This window comes from Lepidochelys kempii, chromosome 10, assembly GCF_965140285.1.
Source record: "Lepidochelys kempii isolate rLepKem1 chromosome 10, rLepKem1.hap1, whole genome shotgun sequence".
Lineage (NCBI taxonomy): Eukaryota > Metazoa > Chordata > Testudines > Cheloniidae > Lepidochelys > Lepidochelys kempii.
Window position 1 is genome coordinate 83,896,120 of NC_136389.1, and position 27,808 is coordinate 83,923,927.

The following is a 27,808-nucleotide window of genomic DNA, read 5'->3' on the forward strand; positions in this document are numbered from 1 at the left end:
ATTCAGGGTGGGTATGTTTTGTGTGTGTCATGGGTGGGTGGGGCCTGGGGTCTGTCTGGGGAGATGGGATGTATTTGGATGAGCCACTGAAGGGGGAAAGGACAGGACAAGGAGTAGCTCAACGTAAGCTGTCTTCACCCACCCCCATCCTGTAGAGGCACCTCACCATATATTAAAGTGGTTCCTCGGGGATGCCACAGCAGAGGGGAGTCCCTGGTAGTGTGGCTGCAGTGGAATCATGTCACTGGAGTTGGTACTATGGGACTAGAGCCTCTGGGGGGATACAGGGCTTCCGCACAGCCAGCCCTGCCCAAGGGTGTCTGCCACGTTTGGGAGCAACCTTTCCAAGGAGGAGGAGCAAACTCCATCCTGCCAGGAGGTGATATAGTGGAAACGTCCATGTGAGAATCCTTGCATAAGTTCCCTGCAAGAGAGTCCCCTGCTATGGCGTGTCATACAGGAGGGCCATTAGGGTTGTTATCTTCGTTATTATTCATTGGGAATTTGCTCATTTCAGAAAGAAAACAAAAGGCTCTTTCTGCCAGTGCCAATCTGAAGATCTTTCCAACTAATTAACTTTGTTTTTCTGAGATGCAAGCAGAGTCACATCCACGGAGCACACAAAAATCTTTTTTTTAAATGTCCACGGTAGTTTGAATTGTTCTGAGCTTATAAGATGTGATACAATGGCGCACTGTGCCTCCGGAGTTCTGTTGTAGACATTAGTGGCTACGGACCCAGCATTCCTCAGAACCTCTTGGATGGTATTAGAATCATTTTCCCATCTAGACAAGTGGAGCGTGATTCATTGCTCTGTCTTGTTTAATGTGAAAGGACAGCAGACGTCCTCTGAGCACAGGAATACATCCTGGTGACTTCAGGAGCTGGTCCCTGTTCTACAGCCATGTGGTGGCTGTTGTGGGAGATGGCATGGATAGAGATGTAAATTTTATTTTTGTTAACATTTTTGTGTACATTAATGCTAGGGGAAGCTGCCCAATTGCCAATCCTGCCAGGTGGACTCCTCCAATCTTCCCTAGAGCAGGTTCAGTGCAGTAGAGATGGGAAGATACCACGCAAAACTATTCTGTAGATATTCATTCACACTTTAAAATCCTCTTCGGTTGTGTCCATGCCACTCCTGTGCTCATTTTCAAGCACTATGCTAGCAAATTAGTTTATTGGCAGAAATGTTGCCCAAACAGTAAATGTGAAGTGAATGTTACAGACTAGGGACTGAATGGCTAGGCAGCAGTTCTGCGGAAAAGGACCTAGGGGTGACAGTGGACGAGAAGCTGGATATGAGTCAGCAGTGTGCCCTTGTTGCCAAGAAGGCCAATGGCATTTTGGGATGTATAAGTAGGGGCATAGTGAGCAGATCGAGGGACGTGATCGTTCCCCTCTATTCGACATTGGTGAGGCCTCATCTGGAGTACTGTGTCCAGTTTTGGGCCCCACACTACAAGAAGGATGTGGATAAATTGGAGAGGGTCCAGCGAAGGGCAACAAAAATGATTAGGGGTCTAGAACACATGACTTATGAGGAGAGGCTGAGGGAGCTGGGATTGTTTAGCCTGCAGAAGAGAAGAATGAGGGGGGATTTGATAGCTGCTTTCAACTACCTGAAAGGGGGTTCCAAAGAGGATGGCTCTAGACTGTTCTCAATGGTAGCAGATGACAGAACGAGGAGTAATGGTCTCAAGTTGCAGTGGGGGAGGTTTAGATTGGATATTAGGAAAAACTTTTTCACTAAGAGGGTGGTGAAACACTGGAATGCGTTACTTAGGGAGGTGGTAGAATCTCCTTCCTTAGAGGTTTTTAAGGTCAGGCTTGACAAAGCCCTGGCTGGGATGATTTAACTGGGAATTGGTCCTGCTTTGAGCAGGGGGTTGGACTAGATGACCTTCTGGGGTCCCTTCCAACCCTGATATTCTATGATTCTATGATTATTCCAAGATGGGGGTTCACATTTAGAAGGGGGAGTTTTTGCTCTGGAACGCTGATTCTTAGAGTTCTGCTCCTCCAGTAGGAACAGGGCTACACCATGTGAACGACTGGTCCTCGCAGAATAACTCTACTTTTAATATTGGCAGTGAACTGCTTGGAAATGCACTGCAGGCCGAGAGTAGTTCCTATTAATTACTGGACAGAATAATTCTGAAGAATGAATAAAGGTGAGCCAGTGACCATCTGCTCACAAACAGAGTGAAAGTCAGAGAGACATGATTCCTTGCAAACCCTGCACCCAGCTGCAGGCATCGGCAGCGCGAGTTTTCCCATGCTGTTTCACCATGCGATGAGCCTTAGCTCTGGCTAGGAGTCAGAGGTTCATTCACTCTCCAGGCCTGTTCACTTTCTGATTTCCCTGCTGAGACTAGGACCCAGGTGTGATGGTGGATTTCTTGTATTGTGGACACCTGTGCACTGGGAACTGGACAGAGACCCATCAAACTAATTCCACACAGGGTTCCACTCACCCAGGCTCGCCACCAGCTTGGCTGGAGTTGAACTGGTCACCTGATCCCTACCCCTGCGAGGTGCTGAGCATCCTCCATTCTCATCGGCACCTGGGGGGTTTGAAGGTACCCATCACTTTGGAGGATCGGGCCCCTAGAAGGGAACTGCTCAGTATCCCATTGCCAGCCCCCTCGGCTAGTTAGCCCCTCGCTATCAACTTCATTTGGAGAAGAAACAGTTTTCTGTTTCCAACCCACAAACCCCCTTTCTGGGCAGATGCCCTTTGACTTTTAATATTAAACCAGTTTGTTCTTTTAATTGCAGTTACTTCTAAAATGATTTCACTCCAAATGACAAAAACCTTGTTACTTCATTATATAGCCTCTCTTTCTTTTACTAGCGGAGATTGGGGACTATGACCCTGGGAAGCACCCAGAAGGCTACAGCTCCAAGTTCCAGTTTTTCCCCAAACATTCGGAAAAGCTGGAAAGGAAAATTGCAGAGATTCACAAAACAGAACTCAGGTAACATTAGCTTTGGGATTTAATGTACTGTACCATTTAAAAGGGTTCATGTATGTTGATTAACTATAGACTTATTGGTACTTTGTTTGCTGCTATTCCTATTTAAGGTTTTGAACATAACAGTTCTGTGTAAGGGGATGAGGAGCTTTATTGCATTTGTACATACACTAAATCAGAAAAAAAGTTTCTTTTGGTAACATGTTTCACATTTAATAAGAGGGAAAATAATGGAGATGTTCTTAAAAATTAAGGTCAATTTGTTAAGCACTATTAGATGCATTACAACAAAACAAAAATAAAAATATTCTGGGAATAGGACATGGCATCTAATACCAAACCTCTACTTCCTGAAATAGGAACATAATAAACTGCCTGAAAAAAATTACCCAAAGTGCTTTAAAATGTAAATAATCAAAGAATAATAAAAAACCTGAAATCTTTTTTATCCATTGAACATCCGTCAGATGAGATTTCAAACTGAGGTCCCGACCATTTGTAGAATTATAGAAAGGCCTAAAGTGGTCTCAGTGGAGTGCTGGGAATATCATTTCCCAACAGTGGAATGTCATTAGCTTGTAACGAAAATGTATGGCTCAGGCAGTTTGTATCAATGCTTTCCTAATATCTCCACACGAGCCCGGGGCCCAGCTCAGGCGGAGTCTCTGACTTCTATTTTATTTATTTATTTATTTATTTATTTTGCTGAGTCTTGAACTCAGCCCAGTTTACGGGCTGATTAAAGATCCCATGGCTTTTTCTTATCGAGCAGGGATGGTAACTATATTTCATCCTGGATAAATATAGTCTGCCTTCCTAAATTCCCCCTGCAGTTTCAGCTGCCTGCTCTATTATTCAAATACTATTTTGGGATGAGGTGCTGTATAAAAGTAAGATATCATCCTATTATGATATTCCCATTATACTAGCTGTATCTTTGTTTATGACATATGACAAGCCACAGTCTATTACACTTCAAGTCCATTCACAAAACTGTGTGAAGGTGACCCAGGCAATAAGGCTTGCAAGGTTGCCGGCAAGATAAGAATCCAGAATGGGCATCCTGGGAGCCAGAGATAGTAAATCTGTTCTTGTGGTGCTCAGAGAAGGAGTTATGAGCTGTCCATGGGCCGTAGATAATTTTTTGAACTTCCTTTTACCAGCTCTCGCATTTCCGAAGAGGGAGTTCTGTATTTGTTTTTAACCTCAGACACATGTATAGATGTTACGTCATTTGATGTGACATCATGAAAGGGACCTGAAAAACGTATATGAAATGAGCTGCTTTCTGCATGTAATGCTCCACAACCAAGTGAAATGCTTATCGGAGCTTGGGCTGATTATATTTAATTAAACCGTACCTTTTGCAGAGGCTCCTTTATTCTGTTCCTTTTTAGCGTTGGGAGACTGTCTTCTGTACTGCTGAACTCCAGCTTGCAGAACGGGATGGACAGGCTTAACAGCCGAGTCCCTTTACAAGATCCTGTTTTAGATTCAGTATGCTGGCTGAATGAAGTCAAAGGAATCTGCTTGATTTGATGCCTGGTATTGTTAATGGAAAGAGTGAACATAATGACTGATCCTGATGTTCACACCTTTCCCTGATTTTCTTTCTTCCAGTGGTCAGACACCAGCTACTTCAGAGTTAAATTTTTTAAGAAAAGCCCAGACCCTGGAGACATACGGGGTTGACCCACACCCATGCAAGGTAAAGCTCATCTCTAAAAGCTTTTTCTTCTGTTAGATTTTCAGCCTTGCAGATTACGAGCAAATGACAAGTTGCAAAGGTTACATTGATTGGTTCCAGGTACAGCAATTTATCCTTGCTATCATAGTGCCTCACATGGCATTTGCAGGGCCATGCGATAGTGACATGTTCTGTACGTGGCTTGCAGGCCCTCTTCAAGGGATAGGCCTGATTAGCCGTCCATTTGCTTGCTTGGATTAAAAATGGCATAAAGGTTTGGTTCTGGGTGCTGCTAAGAACTGTAGCCACCAGAGTATTTAAGGAAACTACAGTGGAACCTCAGAGTTTCGAACACCTCGGGAATGGAGGTAGCTCGTAACTCTGAAAAGTTCATAACTCTGAACAAAACATTATGGTTGTAGTTTACAACTGAACATTGACTTAATACAGTTTTGAAACTTTACTATGCGGAAGAAAAATGCTGCTTTTAACCATCCTAATTTAAATGAAACAAGCACAGAAACAGTTTCCTTACCTTAAAGACGAACAGATTTATTTGGGCATAAGCTTTTGTGGGTAAAAAACCCACTTCTTCAGATGCAACCACATCTGAAGAAGTGGGTTTTTTACCCACGAAAGCTTATGCCCAAATAAATCTGTTAGTCTTTAAGGTGCCACCAGACTCCTCGTTGTTTTTATGGATACAGACTAACACGGCTACCACTCTGATAGTTTCCTTATCTTGTCAGAACTTTTTTTTAACTTTTCCTTTATTTTTTTAGTAGTTTATGTTTAACATGGCAGTGTGGTGTATTTGCCTTTTTTTTTTTTTTTGTCTCTGCTGCTGTCTGATTGTGTACTTCTGGTTCCAACTGAGGTGTGTGGCTGACTGGTCAATTTGTAACTCTGGTGTTCTACTGCATAGGAAAGTAAATTTAAATGAAGACAAATGAAAGGACAATGTTTAATTATCCTTTGTAGCAACATTTATTTTTGAGGAAATGACAAGATCAGTAATATGTGAGAGAGATCCATAGGGATTGATCCGCCACAGATGGGCTCAATTCCCATCGTTTCCTGGCCCATAATTTAGTTTTCTTTACAAAACGGTTTTTACTGACTTTGGTAACATGGTCATTTCATTAAGCTATGATGTGCCCCATAGAATTCCATTGCACGTTTATGAATGTGCAACAGTGTAAAGCAGACAGCGAGTATGTACATGACGTCAGTGTCTTTACTCTGTGGGGGGTCTTCCAGTTATTTAAAGTGAATTTATACAGCATACATGCCTGCCAGTGGCTAGTAAAAGTGCTACTGTTGGGATGGGTTGCCTGCCCCATTCACTGGCGTTGTCTTGCCCTGTGTTTTGGATTTACGAAGCAGTTAGCCCTTACTACAGAGAAAGGCCAATGCAGAGTTGGGACAAATGAATTACTTTGTCAGTTTCCACTGAATGCATCCGATGAAGTGAGCTGTAGCTCACGAAAGCTCATGCTCAAATAAATTGGTTAGTCTCTAAGGTGCCACAAGGACTCCTTTTCTTTTTGTCAGTTCAGTTTTCTTGGTTTGCAAAACAACTGTCACGTATTAACATAGTAGCCCTTGTCTTTCCTGCCTCAGCACTGGCATTCCCCGTAGCAGAGCTGTACTTTACATGTTCCTCTCCTTTAGGCTCCCTTATGCTTGTCCCTTTCAGATATGTTTATTTCCCACATCCACTTAAAACTAGCCCGTCCCCAAGGAGTAATTCTCTAGCTGTCGCCTTGCTACGGAGGTGGATATTCAGGGTGTCACTAGTTCCAAACATTGCTGAGAACACCAGTACAAAAATCAAAGCTGGGCCACTGGTCAGGGCACTAGCCTGGGAGGTGGGAGCTTCAATTTCCATCTCCGCCACAGTGTGTGACCCTGGGCAAGTCACTTAACCTCTCTGTGCCTCGGTTCCCCCTCTGTGAATTGGGCTGGGGATAACAACTCTGCCCTTCCTCGCAGGGGTGCTGTGAGGGTGAATACAGTGAAGCTTGGAGTTGCTCAGATACTGTAGTACCATGTAAGTATCGAGAGTAGGCAGATAGTGAGACAGTCGGAGGCGTTTCAGCTCTGTCTGTACTTGAATACTCTGTTCTGTTTGACTGTGGGGCGCCTCTGCCCACTATTGTTGTGCTGAACTCCATTGATAGGATCAACCAAGTTCAACACTTGTTAAGCCCCAAACTCTGGTGGACTCCCCCATTCAAAGGCTGCCTTTACATTAGCCTTTTGTCCTTAGATTTTCCCTCTGTTGCTATCAGCTGCTCAGCTCCGTCGGTGGGAGCATCCCTAGGAGTGCTAGTTTCTGCCATTGGTCGTGCTGAACAGCTGAGAGCAGCCTGGAGGTGCCACCAGCGTTTTAGAGGCTGTTCCAACTTGCCCGCTGAGAGCAGGCCTACCCCACAACCTGACACGTAAAACTCCAGCAGCTGCCAGCACCTCGTCTGCCTCAGCGCGCCCGTCTTTGCTGCCACGGACGGAGATGAAGCAGCATTAGCAATAGTGGGAAATCTTAGGGTCCATTTCCTAGCAGAGAAAAAGCCCAAGTGAGTTCAACCACACTTCGTTAAAACAGGTTTAAACTTATTTGATCCCTTTCAGCATGCCCAGGGTACCACAGAGTTCAACACCCCTTGAGGGGTCAGGGGAGCTGACTCTAACATAAGCAAAATCAACAACAATCAGAAGGCCTGCAAGCCGTCAGGTTCCCTGTGGCCAGGATATTTTGTTGACATATAGGGTGCTGGATGCCTACAGAAGAAGGCTAGTTAACAGTCACACTTGCAAACATCCAGCAGAGACAGTGAGACCCTGCACTCTGGTGCTATCTCAAACTGTAACCAGGAGCCTTGACTATGGGACTGTAGCCAGAGTGGAAAAAACACTGAAGTCAATTACACTGATAGCCTGATGCTGAATGTGTGAGAGTCGCTAAGAGACCTTACAATGTGCCACCAGCACATAAGAAGAGCAGAGACGTTAAGAGAGTTTCTCTGACATTTCCTTATTAGCTAAATAGAGTTCACCTGGGTAGTTTTCTGGCCAGCATCCACGTTAATGTTCCTACTAGAAGAGATGGAAGCAGCAAGAGAGATGCAGTGTAATAAATAAAAATGATCTCTCTTCGCTTCGAGAGCATGACCAGGCTGGTGGAATCTGGGGCCTGCTGCCCTGGGAAAAATGAGAAAAGGGGAATCATACTGATTATAATTAAATAAAATCGGACTGGTCTCTCCACTGATGCCCAGTCTGATCAGCTACCTAATTTAAGGAGGAGGAGATGCCCTTATTATCTATGAGTGATCAGATTCCAATCAGCAGAATTCCAGAGGTATTCCCGTGCTGCCCATTCAGCTCTTGTTCCCTAGAGAGGAAAAGCTGATTAATTGATGGTGTGTCGGACGCAGAGGGAGGATGCTTTCACAGTTCCAGAAGAGCTAACGCTGGTTTACTTAGAAGCAGGAAGGGTTGTTTTTCTCCTGGGCTAACAACTATCTCCAGTTTATCACATTTGTGAGACTCAGTTATGGGGGTGCTTGATTCAGGAATAAACACGTCAAGTAGAGCTCGCTGGAAAAATTCTGATGGAAAAAAATGTTTAATGGGAATGTGCCAGTTTTGTTGAAATCCAGGCGTTTCACGGAGATGGTTTGGTTTCAGTGGAGTTCCATCGGAACCCTGCCTTCCCAGGCAGGTTTTCAGACCTCCCTGATTTTCTGCTAGTATGCTGGCCGGCTTCTTGGCAGCCCACATGCCAAACTGCCCCAGAGGTGACCCCAGGGCTCCGAGGGTCCATGGCTCTGGGGCAGCCCACAAGGTGGACTGCCCATCAGCAAGGGCTCTATCCCCTTCACAAGGAATCCTGAAATGTTTAGTTTTCATTCCAAATTGGAATGGGACAAAATTCTGGAGTATTGAACCCCTCCCTGAAATGGAATGCCCCCTCTCCACACACCTCGGGTTTTAAGTCAGTGACTTTACTATCCATGAAGTAATTTGGATATTTGACCTAAGGATTAAATCCAGTTTGGCACAGAGCGGAGGCATCCTGCAGAGACCTGGATGGCAGGAGAGAGATCACTTGATCATTACCTGTTAGGTTCACTCCCTCTGGCATTGGCCACTGTTAGTAGACAGGATACTGGGCTGGAGGGACCTTTGGTCTGACCCAGTATGGCCGTTCTTATGACCGTCTCTGTGGTATTTAGTGGCACCACTTGATGGAGTCTCCTCGATATTCAAACACTGATCACCGTCCTGCCCCCAGTGAGGCCAGTGAAGTGTACAGGAGTCCTGACAGAGGGAGCAGAATCAGGCCCATTAACTTACACGGTCTGTACTTCTACAAACGTGGTTTTCCGGCCTCTTGGTCTCTCAAACTCCACTTGATTACGTTGTCCAGTGTCTGGTGATGGTGACTATAGAGAATTCACTGAAAGCCTCACAATTACTTTCCCCTTTCTCCCTTCTTCCCACTTCATGGCCATCACATTTAGGGTGTGTCTGCCCGACAGCTGGGAGGTGGCATTCCTGGATTGGGTAGACGTACGCACAACGGCTCGGCTCGAGCTAGTACACGAAAAATGGCAGCGTGGCCACAGCGGCATGGGCAGCAGTGGATTGCACTCGGGCAGCCGCCCCAAGCCACTGCCCGGGCTGGCTGTGGCCATGGTGCTGCTTTGAAGTGCTAGCTCGAGCAGAGTAGTTGTGTGTCCATCTGCCTGAGCTGGGACTCTGGTCCCCCAGCTGCTGTGTAGATGGACCCTCAACTCAGGGCTCTCTGGCCATATCCAGACACTGCCATCTGCACATGTATGATGCTTCTGGCTGGTGTTAACGAGAGACACAAGAATTTTGAATCCATCCCATATTTAGGCCTGATCTACATTAGAAAATTAGGTCTGTTTAACTACATTGCCCAGGGGTGTGAAAAATCCAGCCCCCCCCACCCCCCAGCAGCATTGCTAAGATGACCTACGTCCCCACATAGACGGCACTAGGTTGGGGAGGTAGATTACCCCTGCCAGTGGGAGAACCCCTCCTGTCATGTAGACACTGTCTACACTGCAGCGCTTTAGTTGTAGACAAGCCCTCAGTGTCTTGGAACTTGTTATTTTTAAATCATCATTTTAATTAATTATTACGTGTCATTGATCCAAGCCAATGCTTGGCTGTTGGTCCTCAGAGTCCGGAGGAAGATTAATGTTACACGTCACTGGGACCATAAGCTTTCATTTCGTGTGACTGTGGCTTGGTACTTGGAGCAGCAGTCCCTGTAGCCAGCCTCTGGCAGTATCATTCATTGATATAAACGTTTCCGGGCGGTGATGATGATAGAGAGAGACGTCCCCTTGATCTCGCCTCTGTGGAAATCTTTCTCCAGGCCTTCGTCCATCACCTTTAGAAGTCTTTCCTGTGAATTTCAGGAAGCAGGATCATGATACGGTTGTTTCCCCGCTCCCTTTCGGGCACGTTCGCCAGCCTCCTCTCCATTTCCCAGGCCTGTTCACAATTGCTTTGCGGCATTTTCAAAACTCTCCACAGACTTGCTGCTTTCCCCCGCGCTGACCTGATTTACCTCCATCCACGCTCCTGAACCTGCCCCTCCAGCCTTGGCCTGTGCCCTAGCGCCGACCCTCTTTTGCTTGTGCTGCCTCATCTGTCTGGGACTCCCCCTTCCTCCCTGTGAGACACGGACTCACGTTTTCTCTCGTCAGTCTCACCTCCTTGGCTGAAGACACCGACTCAGTCTCTGGGACCCTGTTGGAACGCTGCGGTGCGAAGTACATGTTTTGTAATGAGCTCTGATTGCATGGGGTTGTAACTTGGTTTGGTGAAACATGGCCAAGGTAATGGAGACAACTGAGTAACTTCAGAATCCTTGTGAGGGTGCCCCTGGATTTCTTCCATGCTTTGGCTCGGTTTCCTCTTTGTACGCTGCATGCCAGCTGCAGTGCCTAGGCCCAGGTGGCAAAAGGAGGAAATGGTACACGTGCCATGGGATGGTGCTCACTCAGGAAAAGCACAGGGCCCAAGTCTCATTTACTCGAAGACCATGTCTGTGCTACCAATGCTGTAGCAGCATAGCTGTGTGCCGTAGGCATGCCGCGTAAATTCGTTCTGGAGATGCGGATTACAGCGGCTGAAGAAACGTGCAGGAACTCCATCTCCCCACGTGACCACAGCTAGGTCGACAGAAGTGATCTTCCACTGACCTAGCTGCGTCTATACCGGGAGTTAGGTTGCCATAGTGACAGCACTCAGGGGTGTGGGTTTTTCACACCCCTTAGCGCAGGGCTACGTTGACCTAACTTTTATGTGTAGACCAGGCCTGAGGCCCATTTACATCACTCCTATTTTCACACCCACTTTAAGTCCCCTTTATACTGTTAGAGGTGTGTAAATGAGAACCAGGCACACAATGTTTAATTTTCTACCATTCATTTTATTCCTGGTTTATTTTGTGACATTGTGCCATTAAAGGAGTTCACCTGAGCAGGTAGGATTTTGCAAGTGTGTGTGAGCATTAAGGTCCTTACTCCGACACAGGGAGGGACAAGCTTTGATGTAAAATATTCTTACTGAAATAAAACTGTTCCCTTTTTGTGTACTTCAAAAAGTGTGTGTGTCTGCCTGCCTGATTTGACAGGGGGAACCTATCCTCAGACTGTCACTCTGTGTGTGTGTGTGTGTGTGTGTGTGTGTGTGTGTGTTTGTGCTTGTGTGTGTGTATAAGGTGCTAGGGGACTCTAACACTATTTCACCAGTGACATTAGCAGTTTGGGAGCATTCCAGCAGGGGAAGTGGCTGCATAATCTTGTCGGGGGCAAACTCATTTCTAAAGCAAACAAATTCTTTGAGAAGATGTGAATATGTTAAATCTTAGGAGTCGATAGATAATAGAAGAAAATTGGGAATTAAATATATAAATCACTTGGCTTTTTACCTAGCCTCTGACTGAAGAATGTATTCAACAAGCAGGCAGAACTATGGGAATGGTCAGCTGCGTGGCCTGTGTAAAGTTTCTTTTTCGATTATCCATAGGAGTCAGGAATCATGGGAGTGGAATATAAAAGAGTCCGACAGTGAAGATAATCTCTTTTCTGCAAAATCATCATCATCATCAAGATCTCTGTGACTTAACTCCATTCCCAGTGACCCACAAATCCCATCTCAGTACAGTATGCTAAATCTTTATGGAATATTCCATTCTGCCAATCCCTTCCTCTTCCCAGAGGTTTATAGAGATTTATTAACATTAGATGTGAATCAGAGGAAAATTAAAATGGGACTGTGCTGTGAGAAAGCATTTATCATATGGGGCTGCCCTGAGATTCGTCGTTTGACAGGAACAGTGCTACATCACAGACGGTGCATTTAATAATTAATCTACGGTTTTAAAAAGGCTACATTTAATTTATATTAATGTGGACCCTTTTCTTTCTGTGACTTGTATGTTTGACTTCTATTTTCATATTTTTTTTTTGCTACATCACAATCTTAGTTTATTTGCTTCAGAATGTGTAAAGAAAACAAGAAACCCTAATAGCATTTCCCTTAATCCCTTCCCATCCAGCCAAAGTGCTCAGGGCACCAAGCAAAGCAAAAAAGACAAAGTGTAACCATTTCAAAAGTGTCTATGTGATTTAGGAGCCTAAATCCCATTGAAAGTCAATAGGACACAGAGTCTGTGTCATTTGGGTACCTTTTAAAATGTTACCCAAGTACAATATAGTAGAAATGTAATAAAATGTCACCCAAATAACCCCAATAGGAGCTCATACCAGATGAAGTGAAAAGCGCACACCTGCATACCATAGGGATCATGCATTCCCTTTGCTTTGCTCTCATCCAGCACAATTTTTGAATTGATTAAATTCAAATTTGTAATTTCCCAAATCCCTTTTTTTCAGCTAACTTCCTGATGGGAATTTGTAGCCTGATCAGGAAGGCTTTTAATCCATATGCTGTGTTTTCCTTTTGCCACATGTCTGGATGCACACATTTATGAAGTACTGATTGTTACTGGCCTGTGTTTTAGTTGTTCTTTATATGTCCATCATGTTTCAATGTTTTATTCAACAGTTTTTGAGAACCTTTATGATCTCTATAGCTAATCCCCACCACATGATATCTAAGCACTAAGGAGACAATAATGGTATACTTTCTATTTGTCATATCTGAACTACCTCAGCGATATCAAAATAAGATGATAATCCCTAGCTCTTATCTGGTACTTTTCATCAGTAGCTCTCAAAACACTTCACAAGGGAGGTCAGTATAGTTATCCCCATTTTATAGATGAGGAAAATGAGGCAAATGAAATGACTTGCCCAAGTTCCCCTTGAGTCCAATGGCAGAGTCAGGAATAGAACCCAGGTCTCCTGAATCCCAGTCCAGTGCTTTGTCCATTAGGTGTGAACACTCCTTTGGGAAGCCTTTTTCTCTGTGCCAAAGAGAGAACTAATAGGCAGAGAACTTCCTGCATCAGGGAAAGGGGAAGAGTGGAAGCTCCATGAAGTCACTAGGGACTTCACTGTGCAGGTCTGGTCTGTCTGGGAAGCACTTGCAAATGACAATGAAGGGAGCTAAAGAAAACCCTCAGACAGACAGATTCTTTGTTAAAAACCTGCTCCTTTAAATACTGATAGACGTTAGATGCAAGAAGTCACTTGAAATCGGTTAAATCTGTGCGAGCTCTGAACCTCAAAGGGGACTGGAATGTTCCAATTTAACATAATATTTTGTGCCCGATACTCAGCCCATTGCACAAGGCAACCTCCTACTCAGCTTAATCATAGAACATAGAGCTGGGAAGGATCTTGAGAGGCCCCTCCAGTGCTGAGCAGAGTGGAACAATGACCTTCCGTGTCGCACGTAAGACACTCCTGGTAATACGCCCCAGAACATTATTAGCCTTTTTCACACACTCACCACGTCGTTGACTCATATTCAACATGCGATCCGCTCACACCCCCAGGTCCTTTCCAGCAGTACTGCCGCCTTGCCCCTTAGTCCCCATTGCATAGTTATGCAGCTGGTTTTCCTTCCTAAGGGCAGTACTTTGCACTTGTCTGTACTGAATTTCATCTTGTTGATTCCGGATCAATTCTTCAATTTGTGAGTCATTTTGAATTCTAATTCTGCCCTCCAATGTGCTTGCAACCCTTCCCAGCTTGGTGTCATTGCAGATTTTAGAAGCGTACTCTCCACTTCATTATCTATGTCATTAATGAAAGTATAGAATAGAACTGGACCCAGAACAGACCCTAGTGGGACCTCTCCAGACACCTCTGTACAGTTTGACAGGGAACCATTGATGATTACCCTTTGAGTACATTTTTTCAACCAGTTGTGTACCCCCCTTATAGCAATTTCATTCAGAGCACATTTCCACAGTTCGACTGTGAGACTGTATCAAAATCCTTACTAAAATCATGATATATCACATCTATTGCTTCTCCCCTGGGCACTAGTCCATTAATCCCGACAAAGAAGGAAATTAGGTGGGTTTGGCATGATTTGTTCTTGACAAATCCATGCTGGCTATTCCCTATCACCCTGTTAGTCTCCAGGTGGTTACAAATTGATGGTTTACTGATTTGTTCCAGTCTCTTTCTAGGTATCGAAGCTAGGCTGACTGGTCTATAACTCCTGGATCCTCTTTGTTCCTCTTCTAAAGATAGGATCTATGTTTATCCTTCTCCAGTCTTCTGGGCCCTGGCTCATCCTCCAGGAGTTCTCAAAGTGATCGCCAACAATAACAAACAAGTGAACAATACCAAGATTGCTTCAGCTAGTTCCTTAAGTACCCTGGGATGAATTTTGTCAGGTCCTACCTACTTTAATACACCTAAATTAGAAAAATGTTCTTTAACCTAGTCTTACCCTCGTCTGGCTTGCATTCCTTCCCCTTTGCTATTGATACTATCTGTGCTAAGTATCTGATCACAATTAACCTTTTGAGTGAAGACTGAAGCAAAATAGTCATTTAACACCTCAGCCTGCATGGTGCCATGTCAACCAGAGCCACTGACAGATCCTCCTAGAGAGGAAATCCGGCCAGGGATGCTATCCTTGCTCCTGTGCCCTTCTCCAGCTGAGGCGATGCAGCCCAGGGAAAGGGGGATCAGATGGCATCCTTCCGTCCCAGCAATTCATGGCTTCCAGAATGGTCCTTTGTGGGCAGCTGACCTAGTGCAGAGCAGCCTGGAGAACTGGCCCCAGGACCAGGGGAAGGGAACAGTGGCACGAAATCACCTTTGTATTCCCAAAGCTGTATTCCCTGAGCTGCACCAGGCACTTCAAGGCTAGATCTTGGGATCTGGCCCGTGGTTAGGGAGTATTCTGTGTGCAGCAACGCTTCCCTCACATAGGAAACAGAGCCTGGTCACGGTGGAGACACATGGAGACCTTTCCACTTTCTCAAGCTGTGTCCAGAATCTCAGACGCGATTAGTTTGGGGATTTATGTGTCGCTTTGTGCAGGAGATTGGATTGAGGTTGTTCAGAGAATGCTTTTTACTTTTGACCATTCACCCTTGTCACACTGAGATGGATTTCACTCTAATCTGGATTTAAAACCAATTTGTTCACTACTCAAATTCTTGCGATCTAATCAGAGAAACTAGCTGCCAGTATGGCTCTGACATGTATTTCAGGTGACTTCCTCTCTGCTGTGTGGAGCTGAAACACAAGGACAATAACTGAGATTTGTGTTGAGATGATGGAAACACCCTAAAATGTTACAACTGTGCAAATCAGAAACCACTGACAATGCTGTAGTCCCTGGGCAGGAGGTGGGCTCTGGGCTGCAGATCCTGGTTAGGGCTGGTGGGGTCTCCCTGCCCCAGATCTGCTGATGTTTTTGTGTGCTATTTGCTGTCAAGCAGGGCTTTGGTTTTGGTATGGATATTTGCTAACTCAGTCTTGTCGCTTGATGTAAATATGAAGTATTCCTTAGCTGATGTAAATCAGCATCCCCCCGTTGAAATCAGTCTGGCCTTCTACCTACATAACTCACCTTGGGCATGATGTCTAGTAAGGACAGGTTATACAGGGCAGGTGTGCTGAGCAGTCTACTTTCCCCAATTGATGGGTGCCACACTGACTTCTTCAGTGCACCCATAGGCATGGGGGTTGTCTTCTGCGTCCTTGCATGGCTTGGTCAGAAGCCATTGCAAGCACCGTAGGTAAAAATAATAAACCCTCGTGAGGAGCCCATCCCTTGAGTGGATTGATAGAAAGAGAAAGCTTACACCTGAAGCAACAGCTCAACACCGGGACATGGAATCAGAGAAAATCCAGCCTGTCTGACCCAATGAAGCTGAGACGTCTTGGGGTTTTAGCACGATGGCCACAAGAGCTAAACATCTGCATGTTCACCACCGCGTACATCTCTTGTAAAGTGACTCCGAGCTGCAGGGTCTGCAGTCATGGGAAATGCGCTCCTGTCTTCCCTGCATTTCATGGAGCAAATATAAGCCCAGCAGGTGCATCCCCAGCTACCGCCGTTTCTGAGCATATATTTCTGAAAAGCGCCTAGAATCATAGAATATCAGGGTTGGAAGGGACCCCAGAAGGTCATCTAGTCCAACCCCCTGCTCAAAGCAGGACCGATCCCCAATTAAATCATCCCAGCCAGGGCTTTGTCAAGCCTGACCTTAAAAACTTCTAAGGAAGGAGATTCTACCACCTCCCTAGGTAACGCATTCCAGTGTTTCACCACCCTCTTAGTGAAAAAGTTTTTCCTAATATCCAATCTAAACCTCCCCCACTGCAACTTGAGACCATTACTCCTCGTTCTGTCATCTGCTACCATTGAGAACAGTCTAGAGCCATCCTCTTTGGAACCCCCTTTCAGGTAGTTGAAAGCAGCTATCAAATCCCCCCTCATTCTTCTCTTCTGCAGACTAAACAATCCCAGCTCCCTCAGCCTCTCCTCATAACTCATGTGTTCCAGTCCCCTTATCATTTTTGTTGCCCTTCGCTGGACTCTCTCCAATTTATCCACATCCTTCTTGTAGTGTGGGGCCCAAAACTGGACACAGTACTCCAGATGAGGCCTCACCAATGTCGAATAGAGGGGAACAATCACGTCCCTCGATCTGCTTGCTATGCCCCTACTTATACATCCCAAAATGCCATTGGCCTTCTTGGCAACAAGGGCACACTGCTGACTCATATCCAGCTTCTCGTCCACTGTCACCCCTAGGTCCTTTTCCGCAGAACTGCTGCCTAGCCATTCGGTCCCTAGTCTGTAGCGGTGCATTGGATTCTTCCATCCTAAGTGCAGGACCCTGCACTTATCCTTATTGAACCTCATCAGATTTCTTTTGGCCCAATCCTCCAATTTGTCTAGGTCCTTCTGTATCCTATCCCTCCCCTCCAGCGTATCCACCACTCCTCCCAGTTTAGTATCATCCGCAAATTTGCTGAGGGTGCAATCCACACCATCCTCCAGATCATTTATGAAGATATTGAACAAAATCGGCCCCAGGACCGACCCTTGGGGCACGCCCCTCTAGGGGTGTTGAGGGCATGGTGCTGTGTAAAAGGGCGATGGTTGGCAGGGCTCACTGGATAAGTGAGGTGGGGAGCTGGTAATAGGCAGGGCTGGAGCACTGAACCACCAGCCCGATTACTAACAATAATCAGATTTACAGAGTTGCACTCAGAGTGAGCACGGTGGCGAGGCCTATAGGTTCCCATTCTTTGAGCAGGAGGTAGCCAAACTCACCAGAAACTGGCCACAGGGGGAGAGCCGCAGCTTTGTGGCCTAACCTCCTGGAAGCCCCTCTGCTCCTAATCCTCAGGGGTCAGGCTCTGGGGGGGCTGTGGGGAGCGATACTGGAGGATTGTTCATGAGTAGCCCTCAGTGGGGGGTCCATAGCTGCTTAGGCTCCTGTGATGCTCCTCACAATTTCTCTGTGGCAGTGGTCCCAAAGTGTGGGGTGCGCCCCTCTTGGGAGGCACAGAGCACTGTTCAGGGGCGCAGGGCCCAGGCCAGCCTCCACGGGGGGCAGGGAGTGAGTGCCACCCAGCTGAAGCTCCACCCCTCCCCCTGCTCCACCCAGCCCAGCTCCGCCCCCAGCTGCAGCTCCACCCCTCCCCCTGCTCCACCCAGCCCAGCTCCGCCCCCAGCTGCAGCTCCACCCCTCCCCCTGCTCCACCCAGCCCAGCTCCGCCCCCAGCTGAAGCTCCACCCCTCCCCCTGCTCCACCCAGCCTAGGTCCGCCCCCAGCCCAGCACCACGCCGCCCCCTGCTGCACCGCAGTCCAGCTCCACCCAGCCCAGCTCCGCCCCCAGCCCAGCTCCACGCTGCCCCCTGCTGCACCCCAGCCCAGCTCCCCCTTCCACTGCAGCTCCACCCCTCCCCCTGCTCCACCCAGCCTAGGTCCGCCCCCATCTGCAGCTCCACCCCTCCCCCTGCTGCCCCCAGCCCAGCTCCGCCCCCAGCCCAGCACCACGCCGCCCCCTGCTGCACCACAGTCCAGCTCCACCCAGCCCAGCTCCGCCCCCAGCTGCATCTCCACCCCTCCCCCTGCTGCCCCCAGCCCAGCTCCGCCCCCAGCCCAGCACCACGCCGCCCCCTGCTGCACCACAGTCCAGCTCCACCCAGCCCAGCTCCGCCCCCAGCCCAGCACCACGCCGCCCCCTGCTGCACCACAGTCCAGCTCCACCCAGCCCAGCTCCGCCCCCAGCCCAGCTCCACGCTGCCCCCTGCTGCACCACAGTCCAGCTCCACCCGCAGCCCAGCTCTGCCCTCGTTCCCTCTCCACCCCAGGCCAACTCTCCCTCTAGCCCTAGCTCCTTCCCCATCCCAGTTCTGCCCCCAGCTTCGTCTTCAGCCCAAGCTCCTCTGCTGAGCCGACTGTGCAGTACGGGGGGGCACGGACAGATTCCACTACTGGTAAGGGGGGCGTGAGGGGCAAGGTTGGGCACCACTGCTCTATGGAACGTGGGGCAACCCTAGGTGTGATATCAGGGTTCGGACAGAACAGTGATGAGGGTCACGTGTGTACCAAGGGATATGGGGGGCGGTATACACAGCCCTGCCAATGAACCAGTGCGCCGGAGACTCATGATGTTCCCTGCTCCCATGTGGGTTTGTCCTGTGTTGGGGATCATATGGCCTTTAATGATCATATGCCACAGTGTCTGGGATTTTTGTGAGGGATTGTCAGCTGTTCTCAAACCCACTGTGTTATTTGCCTGAGGTCGCCCCATGGCACTGTGCCGTTCTCTAATTACACTCTGAAGCTCTTGTTTGTAGAGGCATTTAGAGGTGATCTGTCCAATAAAAAATAATGCCCTAAATAGCTGGACCACACAGTACCTACATGAGCCTATAATGCTGCAATCATGATCATCTTTTGTCCAACTTTCACCCCAATAGCACCATCTCTCTCTGAGCTTGGCACAAGGATTGTCTTGCGCTGAAGCCTGCCCGCGATTTCAAGAAGCAATTAGTACTGTCCATTGAGAGCTTTTTGATTAGAATGAAAAATGGCTTCATTTCTATGCACTGTGTGCCAATAGGAGGCCTTCCAGGTTTGATATTAAAAAAGTGAGAGCTTAGTGACAGCTGCAGTAATTGCTGATTATACGTGGTTATGAGGTTTTGTAGTAAGGCCAAAAATTCAGATCCAGATTCCAAGCTCCCCCAGGTTCCAGGGCGAGGAGATCCATAGGCCCGTCTCTGACATTGTCTTGCAATGAGTGAAAGATGCCAGCGGATGGCAGGATAACCCATCTGTGAGCACGGCTAGCCCGCAAAAGTCTCAGCTGTGTCAAGAAGGGGTAACAGTGTAGTGTGGTGTAAGAGGAGTAGCTCGGGTGAAGGCATGGTGATGGTCCTCTCTCACTTGCTGTGGTGTAGATTTGAAGCCAAAGGAAAGTCTGCGCCTTCTTTTAAGTTCCTGTGCTGCCGAGACCCCAAACAGAGATCCGTGGATATTTGGTAGCAGTTACAATGTCAGGGTAAACTGTCACCAAGGAGCTGTCAGCAGCTGCCTGCTCTCATTCAGCAATTAAAGGGCTCTGGGCCTCTTTTGAGTTAACAACTACACTCTTATGCAGAATTTTAAAAAGTAGCTTTGATTTTGATTTTGCATTTAAAGAAAGTGGTATTGGCCAACGGAGTCGGATCTGAGTGGTGGTATATTGGCAACTATTAATTTTTTCCCCTTCATGGATCCTTGGTGTACATGTTTTACACCCGGGGCTTTCACAGATGGCTGTCTCCAGGTGCAGTGTGCAGCCCTGTCGGTCCCAGGACATTAGAGAGACCAGGTGGTGAGGTCATATCTTTCATTGGAGCAGCTTCCTTTGCAGGAAGGTACCAGCTTTTGAGGTCTGTGTGTTACCTCATCTACCTTGTCTCGCTAGCAGTTGCCTGATAGTTCTTAAATACGCCAAAGGAACGGTCATGTTTTAAGTAACATGTCTAAAAACCAGATGCGACCCTCCTAATGTAACCATGACGTCCTATAGCATCAGTAAATGCCTGGGGCTCGAAGAGGTGGAACGATAGAGCCTCTAATTTGGGAGCTTTTGCAAATATTCAGCTGCTGCAGCTGAGGATAGAGAAATCCTCTTCTGCGTTGGATGGAAATAGAGGTTACAGCTCATGACATCTCAGAAGATGGCTAGTTACACCCCCGGACCAATCTTAACATTCGCCCCTCGTTGTTTGCTGAGATAATAAGTTGTTGGTTATGCACTGAATAAATTATATGCTATTTATTTAATTAGATCTAAAGATTTCAAAGCCAACTTATCCCAGGGGTGCATTAGCTGGTGTCGTTAGAGTGCCATACATTTTCTGCTAGTGTGACATGGCGTTTGAGCAGTCAGATGTGCTCCTTGTAAAACCCACCTGAGTTCTTTGCTTTCCTGTGTTTGCAGGGCCTGGGTAGTCCCTGGCTGGGCCTGTCTCGGAGACTGGCCAGAGATGGAGACAGAGCCATCAAAGCGAATAGTTCTGGCCATTGTTAGGTGGCTATCTGGAGCCATTCTTCTCCTTTCTGTCTGTATCCAGACAGACCCCCACCCCCCAAATGAATTCGTACAGCAAACCCCATCCCACTAGCCAGGCCAACACACGGCGCTCAGACGTGTACAGGGCAGCTCCTTCTTTGTCAGAGCATTCGCACGGTGACAGCACTATTATGGGCTATTTCAATGTGTCAGAAACATCAGGACTGTCTGTAATTCACACAGATCATCAGAAATTCCACTCCTTTAAACTCCTCCACAAACTCCTTTCCCCCAGATTCCTACTCTCAGCATTTCTCTCTGCTAACCCGCCATTTCTAGTCCCTCCATTTCTATTCCATACCAGCAGCCTAAACAACAAAAACTGGGACCTACCTCTGCCTGCCTACATCTGTCAGCATTCATAATCACTAATGCTAAGGTTTTGTCACAGATATTTTTAGTAACAGTCACGGACAGGTCACAGGCAAGAATGAAAAATTCACAGAAGCCCATTCCCTGCCCCTGACTTTTACTAAAAATATCTGTGACAAAATGGGGGGCTTGGGCAGCTGCGGCGGGGCTGGGAGCTTCAGGGTCCCCCTCCGCTGGCAGTTCCAAGCAGAGGGGGTTCCCCCTGCCTCCGGCAGCTTCCAGGAGTGGCGGGAGCAGCAGGGATCTCACCTGTGGCATCTGAGAGCTGCGGGGGTCCCCCCTGCCCCCTGCAGCGGCCAGGAGAAGCGGGAGCTATGGGGGTGCCCCTGCTGCCCGTGGTGGCTGGCAGCGGTGGGGATCCTCCCTGCCGCCTGCTGTGGCCAGGAACTGTGGGGTTCCCCACATCTCCCAGCCGGCGCTGGCTGGAGTCACTGAGGTGTTTGGAAGTCACGGAATCCATGACTAAATTGCAGCCTTAATGATCATGAATGACAGACGATGTGGTGGTTCATACTGTGATCATTGTCAGATGAGGAAACATATAGGGAACATTTTGAATGCTGATAATTCAGTCCGTCTGTTGTATGCAGAAGCACCTCACTGGGTTAGATTCTGCCTTCCATTAAGGCCACGTCGTATTTCTCTGAACCAAGAAATGTGGTCACATACTAGAAAAGAAGGGAACTAGAGCCATGTGTTCAGAACGTTCCAGAACACCAGCTTCAAAACTCTGTCTGATTTTTACCAAACTTCCCAGCAAGCCTGTACCTTGAGATGACGTGCGGCATACAAAATTACAGTCAGATGAGGGTCTTTTTAAAGAAATTAGGGCCAATGTTCCCTTTGACTTTTTATGCCCATGTGCGGAATGAATTTTGTTATGTGCACCAATATGGAGGTGATGAGTGGCGGGGGTGGGGCTGAAGGGTTCAGAGTGTGGGAGGGGGCTCGGCTGGGGCAGAGGGTTGGAGTGCAGGGGGCTGTGGGCTTTGGGGTGGGGCCGGGGATGGGGGAGGTTGTGGTGTGGGAGGGGGCTCCGGGCTAGAGCAGAGGGTTGGGGTGCGGGGGTGTGTGTGTGAGGGCTCTGGCTGGAGGTGCGGGCTCTGAGGTGGGGCCGTGGATGAGAGATTTGGGGTGCAGGCTGCCCCGGGGTTGTGGTGGGGAGAGAGGACTCCCCCCAGCCCTCTCTCGCCGCAGCAGCCCGGGGCTAGGGGAGAGGTGCCTTTCCGTGCCGCAGCAGCTCCGGTGGGGCTGAGGGAGAGGCATTTCTCCCCGCTGCGAGCCTGCGCGGCCCTTAATAGCCTGCTGTGCCAGGGAACTTAGGCTAGGGCGTGGGTTGAAAATCCAGTTTATAAAAGAAAGAAACCTCCAGTCTTACCTACACAGCGCCCACTGCTGCGTGTAATATTTTAAAAAATTGACGCATGTTTTTCTCCACAAGTGCCAAGACAATTAATGTTCCCTTCACTAGAGCCTAAACATTATGATTAAATTAAACTGCTGACTCGCACTGTCCATGACACTAGTCACTGCTTTTAAAAATGTCTTGATTCTGGCCAGCTGGACCTTTTGTACGTGCTGCTCAGATCTGTGCAACTAACAATTTAAGGTTTTCAGGTTTAAGAAGGAGACTCGGTGATACGTGGGAGCTTTCTTCCTTGGTTAGCGCTAGACAGTAAATCAGTAGTCCCACAGGTCCGAGAGTTGTATTGTATATTCTGCTGGGCGAGTCGTGTTTTTTGTGCTCCTGCAGATTCCCGTCTATAGGCAGGATGTCACGGTCTAGATAAGGCTGCCAGGAACTGTTCTGTTGGCGTAATTTAAGAGGGAAGATTCATTACCCCACCGTATTCAGGACTGAGTGTTGCTATTGACGTGTAAACTTTGCTGGCGCTGCAGCGTTTTGATGAGATCTTCTTGTGTTCTAGGATGTGTCAGGAAATGCGGCATTTTTGGCCTTCACTCCCTTTGGTTTTGTTGTTCTGCAGGGAAACAAGAGAATTCACTTCATCAAATGGTGAGTTCCCCCAATTTCAGCCCATTCTAGTGTTTGTTTGTTTAAGATGCTTTTATCAAGCGCTGGTAACTCACTATATTATTTCTCTTGATTGCAACAATAAGAAATGTATCCAAAGGACGAGGATAAAGCATAGCACTAGCTGTGTTTCCGTCAATATAGCCGTGGCATGTGATAAATAGTAGGCGTGCTACTTGAGCGGTAGGGTTAGATTTTGAAAAGAGCTCTGCATTGACCTAACTTACCTCCCGTTGGCATTAGTGGGAAAACTCCTACTGACGAAAATGGAAGCAGAGTTAAGCTAATACCAAATGCATTTGAAAATCCCATTCACAGCGTCTTCTGTGAAGAAGTTAAAATTCACTGGGGAGTATAAAAGCTACTAGTCCAACAAACGGCACTGACAAGTGGAATTGCTTTGGGTGTCCGTAAGCCTCTGACTGCCAGAAGCTGGGACTGGACAGCAGGGGATGGATCACTCAATGATTCCCTGTTCTTTTCATTCCCTCTGGGGCACCTGGCGCTGGCCACTGTCGGCAGACAGGACACTGGGCTGGATGGACCTTGGGTCTGACCCAGTCTGGCCATTCTGATGTTCTTACATTGTTATTGCCAAGAATAGTGGTTGGAATTCCCTGTTGGGAAAAAGAGGAGAGAGGCTAGTTCGGGATGGTTGGAGGAGCAAAACAAGATCATCAGTGCTGTGTGAGGATAGTCCTGTGCCCATAAGGATGTTACCCCCGGGTTAACTGTTGCTAGCAATTTCATTTGTTAAAAATGTATTTAGAAATATTTATATTAATTGAGCCAGATTCCAATCTCAATAATACTTATGTCAATTAGAATAACTCCTTTTAAATCTGGAGTCACTCCAGCTTTACCACAGTGTCACTGAGAGCTGACGTCTCCAAGACCCCCTTATGTGAAGGGTTAGTCGGCAGGTGTGGACAGGTCATGAGCGTTAGTTGCATGTTCACTCCAAGCACAGTAACAAGCCACAGGTCTTTGAGTGTGTCGATAACTAGGAAGAGAACAAAAAGACCTCTCCTCCTTTCTCACCGATGAAGGTTTGAGGGGTGGCTTGTCCTGCAGTAGTCATGGAGATTGGGCTGTCTCTTGAGTGAGGGAGGTCATATTTTGGGCCTAGACTGCTTGTCAGAGACCCTTAAGCTTGTCTCACTGCCACCTTCCTGCTTTCTCTCTCAACCCCTTGATGTTTCTTCCCATGAAATGTCTGTCTCATACACCACTGTACTTTCTGCTTTGATGGCCTGATAGGCACTGTCCCATTTTTTACATATTCTCTGGGTCATCTCCAATCACAGGCACAAACTTGTGTGTCTTGACCCTGGCATCTCATCAGTTGGCCTATTCTGCCCATTTGATATGTGAGATGCGCAGCTTTGTAACAGCCTGTGGAAGGTGTTTATATCAGGGGACAATTTACAGCCAGTTCCATATACAGGTACCTACTTTCCACCTCATCCACAGTGTAAATGAATCCATGTTTCTGCACCCTCAATATGTGCAGTGGGCTAAATTCCCCTCAGGGCAGAGGTCCTGCCCTTTGTATCACTGGCAGCAGCCTCCTCTAGGACCTTAGAGGAAATTCTGCATTTCTCTTTGCAGCCTGGGTAGCAGAACTGATGCATTTCCACTGTGCATTTGGCCGGCTGAGCAGGGTTTTAGAATGCAGCTGAGAGGGAGCAGAGTCCCCTGTAATGGGCCAGAGGATTTGCTGGTGTGCCAGGGCCTCTGGTGCATTCCCAAACCAAGTGAGAATCTAGTGTTGGGGAAGAGGAGTTCTTCCTGCTTGCCCCGGCATAGACCCCTTAGTGGCCAGATGAGCGACTCCTGCTGGGGAGAAGGTTTGTCCTTTGCTGGGCAATTGAACTGGGGCTGAAGAGGCAGATTTCTGAAGGCATGGAGTAACTTAAGGATGGAGATAGGTACCTCCTGGGATTTTCCTGGATGGGGTGAATTTCACACCATACACATGAAAGAAAGAGAAACACATTTGGGATGCTGCCAAACAGAATCTCACCAGGAACAAAGATCATCTCCTCACATCCATAAACCCCAGTGCACGTTAGCCCGATTGCACTAGTATTTTGTGCATGATTCCTGACTGCTCATGCGATGAACTAACTGCAAGGTGTTCCAGTGGTGACCAGACAGCTCTGCAGCATGATGGTGAGTTGGCCATGTTCACGCAGCACTTTGCACATGGGACGTGCTTGATATCGTTCTTACTGCCCTCTTATTTCGTGTATTTATAAAATCAGAGTATATTTCTTAATAATAATGTCATGCTGTTTTACTGAGGCTCAGTACGGCCTCTTCAGTGATTACAAATTCACATGATTTAAAAGGAACAATAAATCTAATAGGGAGCCTATTGCAACATGTTTCCTTTAAATGGAGGAGGCTAAATTCTGCTGTAAATTACGGTTGTGCACTGGATAGTGTGCATTTCCTCGACGCTTTCAGAATCTCCCTTCCCCATTCTCTGTCTTGTGCAAAGATCATAGTAACTGTTTGTCAGCTGCATCAATCAACTGGTGGCAGAGTAGGAGGCTTGGTTGATCTATTTATGAACATGGCATGGGTCTGTGGTTATGGGATTATTCGAAGGTGCCTGGATGGTTAATAATAATTATGTGATGGGGTCTGACTGTGTGGGACTCATGCTCAGCATGTGTTCAGCTTGGGATCTGGGCACATCTTTTTCTGGCAGGTTTTGCTTCCCCCTTTCACCTGCCTCCTCCTCTCCCCAAAAGGAGAGTTTGTGTAACTTGCTTTTTTCATCCCCCTGCAAGGGGAAATATACAAGTGTTTCCCCTGCCCAGAGTAACTGCATATTTTAGTGTATGGTACACAGCAGCTCGCCTATACATGGGAATCGAAGTGAAACAAATTTGCCAATTAACTGTTAGTTGTAAATTCCTTTTAGATTGTCTCTCCCTTTAGGGTGAGGAGTTTATTCTGTTCCACTTTGGCCCCACAGCTGAAACCATGTTTGAAGAACCGATTCAAAGCATTGTTTTAAACAGGTTTGAGCTAATTAGGCTTAGAGATGGTTTGGCCACTGTGCATGAATGGGGCCAAACTGTGACTAGACAGAGGCTAAATTGTTGTGCCCCAACTTTATTTAAACCCGCATTGGCTCCATGTACCCTGGCCAGGAATTAGCTTGAACTGGTTTAACATTGTGTGGGTTAAACTGGTTAATCTTACTGGAGAGAGCTGGGGCACTTCAGGGCACCCTGACCGTGACTGTTCGTTAACGAAAACAGGCTCAGTCTTTTTAGCCTTTCCTTTATGAGAACTTTTCTTAAAATGTGGGATCATCATATTTGGTTAAAATCTTTCTGCAGAGCTGCCCAGTGTTGGTGATGGCAGTGAGCTTACACTGTGGCTGGTCTCAAAAATGGGGCTTCTTGCCAGCTTAACCCTTTAGATACTCTAGAGATCTATAGGGCTTATCCTGCATTTCTTGCACATCGAGCATTTCCATTGATTTCAATGGGCATTGTGGATGCAGGATTGGGTTCATGTAGTGTGCACCTGTGGGTTTTTAAAGATGCCAGCAGTTGATGACTCCCACAAATTGCATGCATATTTTCTGTATTTGCAAAGCCCTACGTAGCATGTGTAGACAGACGACTGCATACACAAATCCTGGTAATGAGGTTTGTGAATGCCTGGTTAGACATGCAGCTACCCGGGTTGTGCACAGAAGCAGATTTGCTGGTGCAAAGGGTACATTTTGCCTGGTTGGCCTGTTGCATGAACCACTGGAAGTGTGTCACAAACACAGAATATTCATGCTCTTAAGCATTAATTGGTAAGCAGTCTGGAAAATGCCATAAACAGAAATGAAAATGCAATGTAAATGCAAACACCACGTATCTCACAGGTACACACAGTATCTGTTAAACGGAGGAAGTCTCTTGGCAGATGGATATTTCTGCTGCAGAAAAAGAGAAAGTCCTCTTAATTGCTGCCACTAGGTTAACTCTGGGCGTTCTGAACTCTGCCCTCTCCAGGGCAATGGTGTTTTCCTTTGAAAGGGTGACTAAAACCAAACGCAGTGTTCTAGCTAAGATCTAACCCATGCAATGTACAGTTACAGTATCACTTCTCTTGCTTTGTATTCTATCCCACTGTTGATGCATCCCAGTATCCTGTTTGCCTTTTTTACTGCAGCCACACACTGGGCTGATGGCTTCAAGGATTTTTCTACAATAACCCCTAAACCCCTTTCCCGGTCAGTACGCTGCATGACTGTTCCATGTAATATGTACTCTCTATATTTGGTTTGTTGCCCCAGACTTATTATTTTTTACATTTGTCTACATTAAACTGCATTGTCCATGTATTGGCCCAGTCACCTGAAAGACCCCCCCAGACCCTCTGAATCTGGTTGCATTGTTCCTCATTCTTCGCTGTATCTCAAATTTTGGCCTCATCAGCTCAGTGTGGTATCTTACATTTGATATTTTCATCCAGATAATGCACATATATAAGCAAAGTTCTCAGACGACTCCTGGACGTTCCCCTGCGAGTCACATTCCATCCCGAGACGTTCCCCTTTCCAGCCACTGTCTTTGAGCCAGGAGTCCTCTTGTCACTATGTTACACTTCGGACGAACTGAAAAATATGGCTTTGAGGCTGTTC

At 47.2% G+C, this 27,808-nt stretch overlaps 1 protein-coding gene across 5 annotated transcripts in view; it reads left to right on the top strand.

Moving 5' to 3' along the window:
* Positions 1 to 27,808, top strand: part of FRMD5 (FERM domain containing 5) — a 303,156-nt gene that overhangs the window by 224,848 nt on the left and 50,500 nt on the right. For all 5 annotated transcript variants that reach the window (XM_073304542.1, XM_073304538.1, XM_073304544.1 and 2 more), the window contains exons 6-8: positions 2,858 to 2,981; positions 4,599 to 4,686; positions 23,039 to 23,127. In XM_073304542.1, the coding sequence (XP_073160643.1) occupies positions 2,858 to 2,981; positions 4,599 to 4,686; positions 23,039 to 23,127 (301 nt within the window). The remainder of the gene's footprint in view (positions 1 to 2,857; positions 2,982 to 4,598; positions 4,687 to 23,038; positions 23,128 to 27,808) is intronic.